This window comes from Eucyclogobius newberryi, unplaced genomic scaffold (genome assembly GCF_026437365.1).
Source record: "Eucyclogobius newberryi isolate DKJ021-1_F unplaced genomic scaffold, fEucNew1.0.hap1 SCAF_16, whole genome shotgun sequence".
In the NCBI taxonomy this organism is placed as follows: domain Eukaryota; kingdom Metazoa; phylum Chordata; class Actinopteri; order Gobiiformes; family Gobiidae; genus Eucyclogobius; species Eucyclogobius newberryi.
In genome coordinates this window covers 11,998,633-12,014,081 of record NW_027315790.1, presented here as the reverse complement: position 1 = coordinate 12,014,081, position 15,449 = coordinate 11,998,633, and the positions used below count along the sequence as shown (strand labels likewise).

The 15,449-nt window shown below is 40.1% G+C and overlaps 4 protein-coding genes across 4 annotated transcripts; 2 read left to right on the top strand and 2 right to left on the bottom strand.

The window, feature by feature from the left end:
* The first annotated feature begins 2,764 nt into the window (after positions 1 to 2,764).
* On the top strand, positions 2,765 to 5,551 carry LOC140362309 (kelch-like protein 7). Its single transcript, XM_072448423.1, has 12 exons — positions 2,765 to 2,964; positions 3,052 to 3,154; positions 3,319 to 3,412; positions 3,496 to 3,620; positions 3,683 to 3,858; positions 3,925 to 4,099; positions 4,191 to 4,339; positions 4,409 to 4,643; positions 4,743 to 4,944; positions 5,018 to 5,115; positions 5,187 to 5,376; positions 5,461 to 5,551. Exons 1-12 carry the CDS (start codon positions 2,854 to 2,856, stop codon positions 5,549 to 5,551), a joined length of 1,749 nt encoding a protein of 582 aa, XP_072304524.1. The 5' UTR covers positions 2,765 to 2,853.
* Positions 5,552 to 6,358: 807 nt separating this feature from the next.
* On the bottom strand, positions 6,359 to 7,785 carry LOC140361402 (uncharacterized). The gene is made up of 4 exons (XM_072447113.1): positions 7,635 to 7,785; positions 7,337 to 7,415; positions 7,044 to 7,259; positions 6,359 to 6,878 (listed from the first exon to the last, which is right to left on the bottom strand). Exons 1-4 carry the CDS (start codon positions 7,686 to 7,688, stop codon positions 6,481 to 6,483), a joined length of 747 nt encoding a protein of 248 aa, XP_072303214.1. The 5' UTR covers positions 7,689 to 7,785; the 3' UTR covers positions 6,359 to 6,480.
* A 494-nt stretch (positions 7,786 to 8,279) lies between these two features.
* klhl7 (kelch-like family member 7) lies at positions 8,280 to 11,874 on the top strand. The gene is made up of 12 exons (XM_072447590.1): positions 8,280 to 8,501; positions 8,582 to 8,684; positions 8,766 to 8,859; positions 8,948 to 9,072; positions 9,655 to 9,830; positions 9,925 to 10,099; positions 10,187 to 10,329; positions 10,429 to 10,669; positions 10,740 to 10,941; positions 11,108 to 11,205; positions 11,299 to 11,482; positions 11,569 to 11,874. Exons 1-12 carry the CDS (start codon positions 8,373 to 8,375, stop codon positions 11,726 to 11,728), a joined length of 1,830 nt encoding a protein of 609 aa, XP_072303691.1. The 5' UTR covers positions 8,280 to 8,372; the 3' UTR covers positions 11,729 to 11,874.
* Positions 11,875 to 11,905: 31 nt separating this feature from the next.
* Positions 11,906 to 15,255, bottom strand: aste1b (asteroid homolog 1b). Its single transcript, XM_072447589.1, has 7 exons — positions 14,840 to 15,255; positions 14,495 to 14,761; positions 13,461 to 14,428; positions 13,187 to 13,394; positions 12,921 to 13,113; positions 12,303 to 12,757; positions 11,906 to 12,117 (listed from the first exon to the last, which is right to left on the bottom strand). Exons 1-6 carry the CDS (start codon positions 15,075 to 15,077, stop codon positions 12,454 to 12,456), a joined length of 2,178 nt encoding a protein of 725 aa, XP_072303690.1. The 5' UTR covers positions 15,078 to 15,255; the 3' UTR covers positions 11,906 to 12,117; positions 12,303 to 12,453.
* Between the last annotated feature and the right edge of the window lie 194 nt (positions 15,256 to 15,449).

Here is a 15,449-nt window from a genome sequence, read left to right as displayed (position 1 = left end):
TTCCCTTCTCTCAACCGCCATTAAAAGTAACACAACAATAACAAATTCCCATCCGAGAGTGAATTCAGGATCTTTTGGGTGTCCATTGCACCATCTACGTGTACTGGAACAGAGCACAGAAGATTGGAGATGAAACTTGTCCGGAGCCCAGCCCTGCACGCAACACCTTTTAAAAGAGGAGTTTTTGATGTACTCACTCAGGGTTGCAGTTGGCATAAAGGAGCAGCTGATTGCTGACATGTTTAATGTGTGCTACTGGGCAAACTACCTGTTCATTGTTCTATCATCCATTGACATCTGGATTTGCCAGCCTAAGGTAAAAGCAAGCACGCCTCAAGAGATTTCAAAAGTTCTCTCCAAATGTGCATGTGTTTCTGGACTGTACAGAAATTGCTCTGGAGACAGCGTCATCCCTCACCGTTTTTTTTTTTTAACTTCCTATAATCTGTCCTTTCCTCCTGTTCTACTGCGTTGTAACAACGAAATTTCCCCTTGTGTGGATATTAAAGGATTATCTTATCTTATCATTGTGGACAGAGGGACTCACCTGTGCCACTCACACAAATACAAACTGTTAATCGGATCTGGCACAACTTTAGTGTGATGGCAAATTATCAAGAGCCAGTTTACTGTTGTTTACATTAAGACTAAATTAATTATTTTGCTTGTATTAAATAGCCAACTACTCAAATGTATTGGTACAATTTTGTGTCCTACTGTTCTTACTGATCTATACCATTTACTTTTGATGTAAATTAAAGAAAAACAAAATACTGACTACTTTTGCATTGTGATTTTTATGAGTAGTAATTACAATAATTAAAGCAAACAATATTTACAAAAAAGACTGTATGGCATGAGCATGTGCACATCAGTAGTGCAGTTCAGTGCTTGATGAATGTAGAGAATTAAACAAAGACAAACTCAAATGTGTGAAGTCCAAAAAAATATTTATACGATGAAGCCCAGCATCAGAGACAAAGCAAGTCTGAACTGACCTCACAGGAGAAACTGGCATGGGCGTGGCAACAACCTGGAAAAAGGGCAGCAGAGCAGGCGACGGGACACATTTCCCCCGAGAGCCCAATAGAAGCCTGATCCATAACAATATAAACACCTCCATATAAGTATTGTAGTAAAATATGTCCAGTGTGGATTTAATTTGGGAAATAAAAGCTTCATCACCCCACATTCGCTCATTGTTGCTCATTGTTGCTCATAGTTGCTCATTGTTGCTCATTGTTGCTCATTGTTGCTCATTGTTGCTCATTGTTGCTCATTGTTGCTCATTGTTGCTCATTGTTGCTCATTGTTGCTCATTGTTGACAGTGTGTCAGTGACTGCCAGCTGACCCTGCACCTGCCAGTAGTAAGTGTGTGAATGCCTCAGACTGGCATTTCCATCCACACACTTGAGATATGCCACCTGAGGAACGTTCTTAGTGCTACTTTTTACCTCAACCAGTCCAAATGGGAGTGACGCTGATGATCCTACACCCTGCAGTCTGGAATCGCTCCAAGACGTGGTGCATCCGGACAAATGACGAATCCTACAGGGAGCACATTGACACGCATCGAGTTCGCCAGCACCTCTGACTCCATCTGCAGACCACAATTCATGGCAGATGTTGACCCTTTAATCAACCGAGCTGCAAGTGCTTTAGCAGCAGGCACACGCTCTGCACTTCCCTAGGTCTGCAACGCTGTGCCCATGCAGGACATCTGGACTGCTCCCTTGTTCAAGTCTCAATTTCAGAAGAGATCTCTGGTGACACATAAATAGCCGGCAGGTGTATAAGCTGCACCAAGGTGGGCACAAAACAAAAGGTGGATAAACTGCTTCAAAAGAGGAAGAGCCGTGAATTCAGGAGAAATATGGTGTAGGATGATGCAAAGGAACATCTCAGGAGGGCACCGGTAAGACGCAGGTGGTACCCCCGCGGCACAGGCCCACATTTAAATGTTTTAGCCCATCCAGAAAAAGAGGTGACTGCTGCAGCTGGCGAAGTTTCTCCACAGATGCCAGAATGTGAGGGTCAGGCAGTGGTCCTGAAACACATAACAGAATATCAGCAAAGCTCTTAAGCACAAATGCCTTAAAAACAAAACAAAAAATAGATTGTACCTGAATATGCTCTGTAGAGTGTGGCGTGGACCAAATATTGCTTTTCCACACCGTTTTGGCTTTCTGACAAACTCAGGATGGAAGTTGTTGATTAAATAATAAATTATAATTTGAAAAAATAACAACAGCAGCATCAGCAGAAACAAATGCACAAAGAAAATGTATTACAACCGCGGCAGAAAAGAAACTGAAATCATATTTACACAATAGCCAACCTTACTGTCTGTGAGGCTGTGTATACTACACCATGAAATATATTGTATTTTGAAATAATACAGAAAATAATTTATATAATTATTCATTAATTTGTACGGTTTACCAATTAAACAGACCAATGCCTGAGTCGTTGCTAATTCTAATCGTTGTAAGCTTTTAGGGTTGTGTCTTTTCATACCTTGATAGTCCTGAGTAAATTCTTCATGAACAAATTTAAATCCTTTTATCAAGTGTATTTGTTGGCGACTTGGACGTGGTGATGGCCAAACCGTCCGCAAACATGATAGAAGGCAGACGCAATAAGCATGACGTGAATATCCGGGACATTAAATAGATCCATGGATATTTAAAGGACATTTTGCATTAGAATAGCGGTAACCGGAAGTTCCCCGACGCTTCCCCTTGGGCTGATTTACGTTACCTGAGACATCTGCGCTTTGACCTGACCCTGAGTTTGTATTGTTGTTTTTATCTCAGAGTTGCGACTGTTTCAAGTGGAAACCCGTGCATGTAATGGCTTCTGCGGCTCCAAAGACTGCAGTGTCCAGGGAGAGAAAATGTGGTTTTGAGGTGCACGATCAACAAGCCTCCATCATAGACAACTTAAACAACATGAGGAAACAGGTAGTGTAGCCATGCCTGTCTTTCTGACCATGATTCCATGAGAATTGAGGGGGGCACGGCGACCATTAAGTTGTGGTGTTTCAACAGGGCACTCTCTGTGACGTGACCCTGCTGGTCCAAGGCAAGTTCTTCGCTGCCCACCGCGTCGTCCTTGCAGCTGCGAGCCAGTTCTTCAGCCTCATGTTCACCAGTGAGTCATGTTTGTGAGGCCCTGCTGTGCGCTATTGCACTTTACATGCATATTGTGTGGGCTTTCCCAGGACCTCTCTGTCCAGGGCCCACTAATACCATAGGATGACCCTGTTTATTTGAAATAGAACACGTGCCCAATTGTATTTGACTAATTGTTTGCAGCAAAAATGCTTGAGTACACATCACAAGAGGTGGAGCTGAGGGATGTTGAACCTTCTACCATCGAGCTACTGATTCAATTCATCTACACAGCCAAGTAAATAAACAACTTTAGTTACAACCTCATCACCTTATCAAAGACTGAACATAGTAGATTGAAACCTCTGTCTGTATTGAAAGGATTCCTGTGAATAGCAGTAATGTTCAGTCATTGTTGGAAGCGGCTAACCAATACCAGATTGAGCCAGTGAAGAAGAAGTGTGTGAAGTTTCTTAAAGGACAGATTGATGCTACAAATTGCCTTGGTATGGGCGTATTCATGGGTTGAAGGCTATTAGTTTCAAGCTGAATAATTGTCGTCTTGCAGGAATTTCTGACTTTGCAGATTATATGGATTGTGCAGAACTAAAGGCAGTGGCTGAGGACTTTGTGCTGTTGCACTTCACTGAAGTTTCTAAACGGGAGGAGTTTTTACAACTTGATGTGACGCGACTTGCTCATTTTCTTCACCAGGACCAGCTCACTGCCCAGTCTGAGGAACAAGTAAATAATTTTAAGTTTTCATGAACTATTCTGAAATATTACCAAAACACTTCTTCTTTGGTTCAGATTTATGATGCAGCAGTGCGTTGGCTCAAGTATGATGTCTGTAATAGAGAGCAGTATATGGTTGAGGTGCTGGGATGTGTTCGTTTCCCATTGGTCTCCAAAACTTTCCTGTCCAACACTGTACAAGCTGAACCTCTCATTCAGGACAACCCACAGTGTCTAAAGATGGTCATCGGTGAGTAAATGCTTATTAGTTCTACATTGTAGGAAGTTTTTGCACAACCTGCATTTATGTAAGATTAAAAATACATTTATTTCACATCAAGGTGGCATGAGATTCCACCTGGCCCCTGAACATCAGCAGCAGAACTGTGGACAAAAGATTCTACCTCGACGTAAGAAATGCAACCATTTAATTGTTGTGTTTGGGGGCCCCAAGTTACAGATTACAAGCTGCTACTTCTTTAACCCAAAGGTGATGCTGACAACACAAGAACTTGGATGTGTGTTTCTACACACTGTTTGACACATTTCTTTCTTTTAGAAGAGAGCCTGGGCAGAAGTTGAAAATTCATCTATTAATACTAATAAGAGTCAAGGGGGAGCAGCGGTTGTCTGTAATGACATGGTCTACATTTTGGGTGGACACGGGGCCTGTCCTATGGCTTCCTACGATGTCCTGAAGAGAAAATGGCAGTTATCTGCTTCTCCCATGAATAGAGAGTTTCTTGCTGCTTGTGCCTTTGATGGAAAAATTTACACATCGGGGGGTGCTGTTGGTTAGTGCAGGAAATATTAATCATTTTTGGTCAATAACCTTAATGCCTTTAAATGATTTCATTATGCTGCCAATAACCTTTTTTATTTATTATTTTTAGGCAAGTCTGCTGTGGCTGTCTTTGAGTGTTTGGATACAAAGACAGCATTGTGGCAGGTGAAACCCAGCATGTTGATTCCGCGGCGTGGCCATGGCTCTGTGGAAGCAAATGGCCTCATTTATGTCTGTGGGGGAACTCACAGTAACAATGCATCCACTAGAATCCTCAGCAACTGTGAAGTCTTTGATCCAAATACTGAAAAGTGACTAAAATATTTTTTTTTTTCAAAATGTGTTACATTGATAGAAATTTGACTTTTTTTCTTTTTTTTGCAGATGGACTAAGATATGTGGCATGAAAGAAGCCAGAAAGAACCATGGATTGGTGGCAGTTGACAATAGGATTTATGCTATTGGAGGGCAAGGGGCCACAGGTAGTTGCACAGTTAAAGCATAGCGTTTTAAATGACCTACACAGCCTAAAATGCAGGTTTGCACTTCCTAGGTGGACTGGACTCGGTGGAGTACTATGACATTGACCACAACAAATGGCATAAAGCGTCAAAAATGCCATTGCGATGGGTAAGTCTAAAATGTGCAGCTGTGGGAAAGAAAATCTATGTGGTAGCCGGAAAAGGATTTGAAGGGATACCACAACTCGAGTATGTACTGGAGTATCATACACTCACTGATCGGTGAGTACAGCAATCTACAATGAATGCACATGTTACACTATCTATAAATTGCACCTATCCTTAAATTCCTCTTTCTTTGATTAGGTGGGAAATAGATCACAATACTCCAGCTTTTCCTCATGCTAATTGTCTGGTTTGTGTTCTCAACGTGCCCCATAACGATGAAGAAACCTAGACAATATTTTACACTTTCAAATAAGTGATGTACCAAAAAATTGTTTTTTAAATTTATTTGTAATGTGTGATGCATTTGAAATAATAAATATTTTTATATTGGGCCTACATTTTCCAATTTAATTTTAGTTGACTTAGGAACAAATAGATTTATTATTGGCATTGGTTAATCATTAAGTCTGTAGCAGTTCTGTCAGTGAAGGCATGTTTTTTGAAGAATACATTACAAAAGGGAAAAGGATTAATTTATGTTGAGGGAAACCTTCATATAACGAGTAATTTGTTCTTTTGACAATTTACATTTAAGAAGAAACGACATGTTTTAATATAATACAAATTAACAGAACAAGATGGAGAATCAATCAATCAATCAATAAATAAACCTTTTATTTATAGAGCCCTTTACAACACTCAAAGTGACCAAGTGCTTCACAATAAAATCAAGGCAATACAAAAAAAAAAAAAACTACAAAATAAAGTGTTATTACATTAGATTGTTAAAAGACATGACACATGACAAAGTTTGGCTTATGTTCCCTTTAGTACCGGTCCCATTTGTCCATTTTCAAATTCAGTGCAAAATTTAGTCTTTACATTTTATAAATGTCTAAAGTCAAAATGTATAATTTAATTTCAGTCCAAAGTACTGTCCTGTTAATCGTATTGGCTATTGAAAGAGGGGGCCCCATGACCTTATAAAGCTAAAAGGAAGTTGTGGCTATTAAGACGTAGCTTACCAACTCCAGACTGACGGTGACTGATGTGAAATTAGAATTCGGCTATATACTATTGCTGTGTAATGGTGGAGCTCTTTATTTCCCATTATTCGTTATTTTTAAAAATATGTGTACTTTACTAATGCATTTTCCTGTCTAAAATTGCACTGCAGCATGTGCCGTACTGATATGCACTGATTTGTCTGTCTGCATACTACAGATGAGGCCCTGCTATATCTGCAGCTTCAATGAAAAGCTCTCCGGCTTTTTGTCTGTACTCCATGGATAACTCTTTGGCTCTCACTATTTCATTCATGTTCTCCTTCAGGTTCTCTGAAAGCCTTCCTTGCTCTTGAAAGGTTATTGCTGCCCCTTTTACTTGCTCAGCCATGTGATCCTTGCACCGGAGGAGCCAGCCTATCAGCTCCTGAAGAGTTGTGCCCTTTGCTATGATGGCTTTTGCAGCCTCTGAAATGTCCTTAAATTCATCTATAGCCCTCCGCAGATGATAGGGCAGTGGCTCTGCATGGTTTTCATCATCTGAACTTGTATGAATTACACACAGAGAGAAATCATAACCTTTGAGCATCATGGAAATCCTGTAGTTTGCCTCTGTAAAGAAAAAAAAGATAATGAATTCAATCAAATTATATTAATATCATTATTATTAACAATATTTAAAGTACACAGGGGATAAACATAAGGTCTGTAGATAAGAAAAACAATATAAAAAAAAATTGCGTTTTGTTTAAAAAAATATAAATATGAATAACTTACCATGCTCATCTCTAATTTTTCTCAAAATGTTTGATAATGCCAGTGTTCCACCCTGTGGGCAAGCGTATCTCTTTTGCAGGTTGAGTAGAAGGTGGACTGTGGTCTCAAACCGATGTTGTTGCTCATTGAAAGTCTCAGCAACATCTGAAAACCTCTGATCCAGGTCAGGTACTCCCACTCGCCTCATCACCAGCTCGCCACTCCTTTTGTGTCCGTCTAAAATGTTTGAACACGGAATGATCATGATATAATGAAAACGCACATGTAACATAACTAGAAATTCAATCCTTCACCACTTTGTGCTGAGAGAGTTTGTCTGGCAGATGCTGCTCCATTCTGTTCAGACTGTCCGGACCCTAGAAGAGGTTGTCTCTTGGGGACACAATAATACGGTCAATAAATGCATCTACAGAAAATGCCAATACATAACTTAATATCTACATGTAGACTCTAACCTAGTTGCTTTTTACAAGTTTAATTAATTCACGCAGTCCTCAGCTGTCAAGGCTTATTCTAAATTGACTCAAACGAATGTATAACAAAAAACAAACTCAAGGACAAAAAGTTATACCAAGTAAACATAAAGCCTACCTCATTGTCGGGATTTTTGCCAGAGAAGCAACAACAGCAAGGAAATCTGATCATCTTTGTGGTCTGGGACCCTCGACTGTTTTCAGATCATTAATTTGTGACAATGTCGCGTATTGTTTTTCTGCATACCTCATGACGTCAGTGTCACGCGGCTCTCACATTCTTCCTGGTTTGGTTTGTCCTCGCCAATCTGTGCAGTATTTCCTGTTCGACAGGTGCACTACTGCGCATGCACCAGGCATGCACAGGTAGGCCTCACGGATGAATTGATAGGCCGAGCTTTCTTTCTTTCTTTCTTCGCATGGAATTAGGCATACAAGCATGTCATGCATGACCTGTGTCAACAAAATATTATAAAACAAACACAAGAATACAAAAAAAAATGTAATAATAATGATCACTATGATAAATGTAACTGTTCCATGATATTCATTACTTTAGCAGCTTTATTATTTGAGATATTGTTTAGATATTGAGCGTAGGTTTTGATTTACATGGTTTTGTATTTTGAAAATGGATTTGCTCTGTGAGAATTTGGATTTGTGTAAATAATATTTCCAATGCAAAATAAATAAGTTCAGACATGGATCACTAGGGAGCGCTGGAGCGGCAGACTTTGCCTCAGCATTAGAAGAAGATTCGACCATTGTCTTGTGTTTTGGTCCTTTGCAGGTTGTTATCGTTAATAGGTCGGTATAAACCGTCGGCTAACGCTAAACCTTGAGCAGTGATTTTGTCATGACGGGAATTGCTTCTCCAGAAAAGGTGTCCGGCTCAAAGAAGAAAAGTGAGAGAAAATGTGTTTCAAAGGAGGAATACAGACAGCTGTCCGGAATCATGGCTGTCATGAACAATCTGAGGAAGCAAGTATGTGCCAGAGAAGGAAAATACAACTGTAAAGTAGTTTACAGTTGTATATAAAAGGTGTGTTTGTTGTTTTTATCTAGGGGACCCTCTGTGATGTTACTCTGTTGGTCCAGGGGAAACACTTTCCTGCTCACAGAGTTGTTCTGGCTGCTGCCAGTCATTTCTTCAGTCTCATGTTTACGAGTGAGTTGATGTATAATGCATTGGCCTATAATGCACATTATGTTAATGCAGTGTTTCTTCATATTGGCTCTGTTTCTGCAGCTAGAATGATGGAGTCAATGTCTCATGAGGTGGAGCTCAGGAGTGCAGAGCCTGACATCATTGATCTGCTGCTTGAATTCATCTACACAGCGAGGTAAATGGTCTGCCGGGGCCTAAAACAGTACATTTATGCAATTAGTGAAAAGTAAATGCCTTGTATTTGTGTGCGTCCCTGGTGAAAGGATCTCGGTCAACAGCAGTAATGTTCAGTCATTGCTGGATGCAGCTAACCAATACCAGATTGAGCCAGTGAAGAAAATGTGTGTGGAGTTTCTTAAAGGACAGATTGATGCTACAAATTGCCTTGGTAAGACCAACCTCATGGTGTGATATACACTGAACAAAAATATAAGTGAAACACTTTTGTTTTTGCTTTTAACTTTTATGAGCGGAATGCTTAGAAACTTTGTTTTACTGTGGAATTACTTGTAATAATCCATCCCACCAGGTGTGGCATATCAAGATGCTGATGAGATGGCATGCATATTGCACATGTGTGCCTTAGGCCACACTCTGAAATGTTGGGTTTCGCTTTATTGGGAGGGTCTGGGAAGGTCCAACAACCATTATCTGGTGTGACCCCCAAAATGGGAGCCAAAGTTGCTGGATATTGGCAAAAACTTTAACACGCTGTTGGATACGCCGATCCAGAGCATCCCAAACATTAAAAGGTGACATGTCTATTGGGTCTTGTGTTTATAGAACAAGTGTCATATTCAGCTCATGAAAAATGATAGCAATGTTGCAATGCATTTATTTTTGCAAAAAGACACAAATGGTTTAAATAACTTTTTTTTTTATTGTATTTGAAACTGATCATAGAGCAAATTGATTTTAATTTATTTTCTGACCCTTGGATTCATTTTGTTTTTTTCTTTTTTTAAATCAGGTATTTCAGCATTAGCTGACTGCATGGACTGTCCAGAGTTAGAGTCAGCTGCTGAGGAATTCTTTCAGCTCCACTTCACTGAAGTTTATAAACTGGATGAGTTTCTGCAACTCGATGTGAAGCGGCTCACTTACCTTCTCCACCAGGACAAGCTCACAGTCCGATCAGAGGCCCAAGTAAATCTTCATTCTGCTCAAATATATTTAAAACTAAATCATCTTAACATATTTCCATCCTTTTTTTTTTTTTTTTTTTTTTTTTTTTTTTCAGATTTATGACGCAGCAGTGCGTTGGCTCAAGTATGATGTCTGTAATAGAGAGCACTATATGGTTGAGGTGCTGGGATGTGTTCGTTTCCCATTGGTCTCCAAGACTTTCCTGTCCAAGACTGTACAAGCTGAACCTCTCATTCAGGACAACCCACAGTGTCTAAAGATGGTCATCGGTGAGTAAATACTCTCAACAAGACAGTTAAGACAAGGTTATTTTCTAGCCTTCATAAGCCAATTCTAGTGTGTTTATTTTACATCAGGTGGAATGTGCTATCACCTCCTGTCCCTTGAAGATCGTGAGGATTTGGGAGAAAGCAGTCGTCCACGACGCAAGAAACATGACTACCGCATTGCTCTGTTTGGAGGGTCTCAGCCACAATCCTGTCGGTACTTCAACCCAAAGGTAGACGCTGTACCCATTTAGAAAAATGTAGTTCAAATGGTAACACAGGAAGATGACTAAATAATATTCTGCACATACATTGTTTTCCATCCTCTCAAGGAGTCAAGTTGGACTGATATTCGTTGTCCCTTTGAGAAGCGACGAGATGCCACAGCAGTTTTTTGGGACAATGTTGTCTATATTTTAGGTGGCTCACAGCTCTTTCCAATAAAAAGAATGGACTGTTACAATGTCTTAAAAGACAGCTGGTATTCAAAGCTTGGACCACCCACACCCCGTGACAGCCTAGCTGCCTGTGCTGCCCAGGGAAAGATATACACGTCCGGCGGTTCAGAAGTTGGTAAGTATTGCGAAAACGAAAAAAGTTATAAGTAAAAGTTGTTGTCATGTCTAAAATAATGTGGTTTCAGGGAGCTCGGCTCTTGATCTTTTTGAGTGTTATGACACAAGGACAGAGTCGTGGCAGGTGAAGCCCAGTATGTTGTTGGCACGTTGTGGCCATGGTTCTGTGGAGGCAAATGGCCTGATTTATGTCTGTGGAGGAACTGTGGGCAACAATGTGTCTGGTCGAGTTCTCAACAATTGTGAAGTGTTTGACCCAAGCACACAGCAGTGAGTTAAATTTGCAATCAAGTTGTCAAACAGTGATTACATTGTCAAAATGACTCATAGTTTTATTGCATTTTTTAAATTCTAACCATGGGTTAGTTCATATTTAGCTGATAATATTAAACACTCATACATATTCTATAACAAAATGCTCTTGTGTTGTCTTTAGATGGAGAGAACTGTGTGGAATGAGAGAAGCCAGGAAAAACCATGGGTTAGTTGTGGTTAACAACAGGATCTATGCTGTTGGAGGACAGGGGTCAATTGGTATTAACCAAAATTATAAAACGGTATAGATTTAAATGATAACTGTTAATAGTTTGCATTTTAAAATGTTGTCCCACTTTGCTTGTACTCCAGGTGGACTCGACTCAGTAGAGTATTATGACATTACAAGTAATGAATGGCGTCCAGTCACACCAATGCCATGGAGAGGAGTCACTGTTAAGTGTGCAGCTGTGGGCGAGGTCATTTACGTGCTGGCAGGGTTTCAGGGAGTTGGCCGGCTTGGACATGTACTGGAGTACTGGAGTGATACTGACAGGTTTGTGCCTAATATTACATTTTCACTTTATTATGATAGCCTTTTAGTTTTTCGGTGAGCACCAACAAATATTTTTATTTCATCAGGTGGGTAACATGCAGCAAGGTGCGAGCATTTCCTGTCACAAGTTGTTTGATCTGTGTGGTGGACACATGTGGAGTGAATGAGGATGAAGACATGGACATGATTGACCCTCAAACACACACCACTTCAGCATCTTCTTCAATTGCATCAACGTCCTCATAGAGCTCTAGAAAACTATTTTTAATTTGGCTCATTTTAGTTGTGCCTTTTTATGTTATTATTTAAGTTTTTATTTGCTTGGGTGTATATAGTTTAGGAAACATTTTAATGCTTAAAATCGGCAAGGCAACTTTATTTGTAGAGCACAATTTGTACACAAAGTAAATGTCAAAGTTTTCAACATTACAAGAAAATATGCTTTAAAATCACAATACAAACATAATCATTATTAAAATGTCCTTAATTGAAAAGAGTGCAGATGAAATCCTTTTCTCATTTCAGTTAAACAGAACTGATAAGAGAAATGCATGGCAAAACAAATCTGTTGACGTTTAGAGCATATCTTTGGTACTTTTTATTGGGTTAAATGTGAAGTTATTTATTGAACTACCCTTCATCTTCTATTAAGATATTCCTTTATTGTCCCACATGGGGAAATTTCATTGGTGCAACGCAGGTAGATACAGAGGTAGATACAGAAGAACAGATCACTTAAAGGAAGTCTGAAAAACACTTTCAGTAGAAGATCTCCTATAAATAAATAAAAACTCCCATAGACAAATAAATAAATAAATACCATTGCATGTGAAGATGATAACAAGCAGGTATTGGTATTAAATCCAATATCCAATAAAAGCAGACATAACACTAGGCAGTAGTGTAATAATTGTTGTAAACTGTAAGTCTTTTTTAATTGCAATAAAAAATCTCTTGTTACACTTTCTACTTTACGTGTCAGCCTCCTCTTCACTCATGAGCAGTGCAAAACGATTGTTAATCTCTTCGGCAGTTCTGTTTCCTCGTCCAGCCCCTCCGCCACGTGCACTGCCTTGTTTCCTTCTATGTCTATTTCTCCTCCCTCTTCCTGATGTTGAAGAAGCTGGGTGACTGGGTGAGATGCATTTGTTCACAGTGGCCAATAGAGATGAGTATAGTTGCTCAGATAAGGTGGATTTATGCAACAAAGATTCAGGAGCCTGGCCTCCTTTTAAATATTTGGCAAGACCATGAACCAAAGAACCACTGAACAACCTAAAAGATGATAGTTGTATTGTCAGTTAATTTACACTCAAAGCATAGTATAACGTATAACTTCATGTATGCAAGGTATTTATCAATTTAGAAGCAAAAAATAACTTGTAGAACTTGTCATTGTGTGTTATTTCAATTTACTTACTTTACTTCCTTGACTTACCATGCTAAGTAGGGTTCAGGCATTGGTTGCAGCAGTGACTGATTGAGACACAGGGCAGCCCAAAGGCAAGCTTGCCATTGACTGTAACTGTGAGCATCTTTTAGATCTAAGCCCCATCTCTCCCTGGGTCTTAAGCGCTGTCGAACTATTTCCACACCCAAACCACGCTCATGAGTCCAATTTGGCTGTGAACCTATATAAAGTATGTAACAGGAGTTACAAATACATATTTTGTGTTTACAAGAAATAACTTTATTTCTACAAACCAGCATGCTGTTGGAGGTTCAATTCTCCATAGACAAACCCCATTAGCAGAGCATGGAGTTGAGGCTGTGTGGGTGATGGTTTGACTTCTCGCTGCCAAAAAATTGTTACTGCTACAGCCAACCTCAGATGCAGGGGGACGGGACTTAGCGCTGACTCAGTCACTCCTAAGGCCTCCAAAAGAACAGCAAGTCGAGATGCAGGTGAAGCCTGTGCAATAGAAGCATGTTTTTCAAAGTGCTATTAAATCTACCACTTATTTGTTGTGATGTTTACCTGGCCAATTGAATCAAGGGAGAAAACCTTTTTGAGCTGATGTGTCTCCACCTGGTTTTTCTTCAAAATCAGGTTCATGCGGTCATATTCCTCCACAAATACTGCTGACCCCTGAACTTGGACTCCAGCTGCTTTTTTCCTCACAGGCAACATTTGGTCCTTATACACAGACTCATCCACACAGCCTTTTCCTGCACTTTGATCCTTTCCCACTCTATTACAATTGTTATATCCGATGCCCACCATCATTTCACTTGTCTCTTGTCTTCCTCCACAATTTCCTTTTCTCAGCTTTGTCTGGAATCTGTCTAATAAAATCCCATACATAGACTGGCGTATAGCTATAGCACAATGGTGGCTACTGGCCAGTTTTGTATTTTCCACTTGTGGCATGAGCAGGACCCTCTGCATCACTAAAGCATCTTTAGCAGAAGCAGCCAATAGTCCCTGTGCTGCACTTTTAACAAGGCACTCTGGTAATCCAAGACTAGTCCAGCCTCCAGGCACTTCTTTGCTTCCTGAAAACCAACCAACTAAAGAACTTTGACTAGTGATGTTATATTCTTGCATACATGCCCATAATGTTGAGCTCACAAATCCCTTTTTGTTCCTACCCTTTCCAATTGATCTGACATCCTCTTCAAAAAGCTGACTAATTTCTGCCAGTGCCTCAGCGGAGCCAGAGAAAGTAGAAAGCCAAGCCAGTAGCCCTCCTATTCGGGATAGTGCTGCCCTACCACCTCTAGCACCAAGATTTGCCTCTATTAAAGATAGAGTTAGTTCAGCGTCTTTTGGAGAGGCATAGTCATTACCAGTCAGGACTGCGCACAATGGAAGCAGATCCTTGTTCAAGCCCCCAAACCAATGGCATAGGGCATCGGTGGTGTACAGTCGAGCTGAAATATGCCGTTGAGTTGCTTTGCCACTGAGGTTGGCCCAATTAAAGTAATTCAAAGGAAGGTAACCACCTAATGAAAAAAAAAATTATAACAAGCCATCAATTTCATTAAATGTGTTAGGAGTACAAGTCATACCTGGGAGGTCAAATATATAAAAGTCACTGTCATTGCTGAGAATAGGACAGTTCCACTGTCGAGCCAAACATGCAATCTCCCAATCAGCTTCAGAAGGGCACTGAACCAGGGGAACTCCACTTTGAATGAGAACTTGAATGAAGACTTCCTTGGTAAGGAGTGGCAGGATGGAGCCATTGCCATTCCGAGAGATGCTGTCTGCCTCCTTTATCTTGGACTGCAGACGCTGGCGAAGGGTGTCAAACTTCTTGTCACTGGGGTCCATCCCTAGCACCAAACACAAATGTTAAAATATTTAAATCTTAACACATGATAGATAGACCTTAAGACATTATAGGAGCTTACCTCCATCCAGTACAACAAATGGATGTATATTACAAGCTGCCAGTGCAGAAAGGAACTGTGTAAGTAGGCAGGAAAAGGCATCATAGTCCCCTCCATGCTGTTGGTCCAAACCGTGCTTAAAGTAAAGGTGGAAATACAAACTGCATCCGTCTATCAACAGCCGACTGTCCCTGAACCTCACATCTTGTAGGAAAGATCTGTTCCCTTCAATAAAGGTGGTAAGGCCCCGGACCCCCATTTAAACGCAAGGCCTGTTCTAGGTGATTATTTCCAGGATTTGGTCCTTAATACAGTTATTAGACTAGGAAGTGTGTGAAAGAAAACGTACTCGGTTTAGACCGAGACCAAATCCGACAATTAGTAGGTTAAAAAGGCTCCTTTACATAACCAAATATAAATAATACATTTGTAACTAAAACCACATCAAAGATAACAATGAGTTCTAAATTTAAACAAACTGTTACTTTACACGTTTCCTTGATGTCTGTATATTTACTTCCTCCAATTCCTTGAGTTGTTAACAGACTTCAAAATAGTTTTATTTATAAACAACAAAAGATGTAGAGTTTGGACGTCAGGAAGTAAATGTGTCAACTAAAAGGGCATTTTA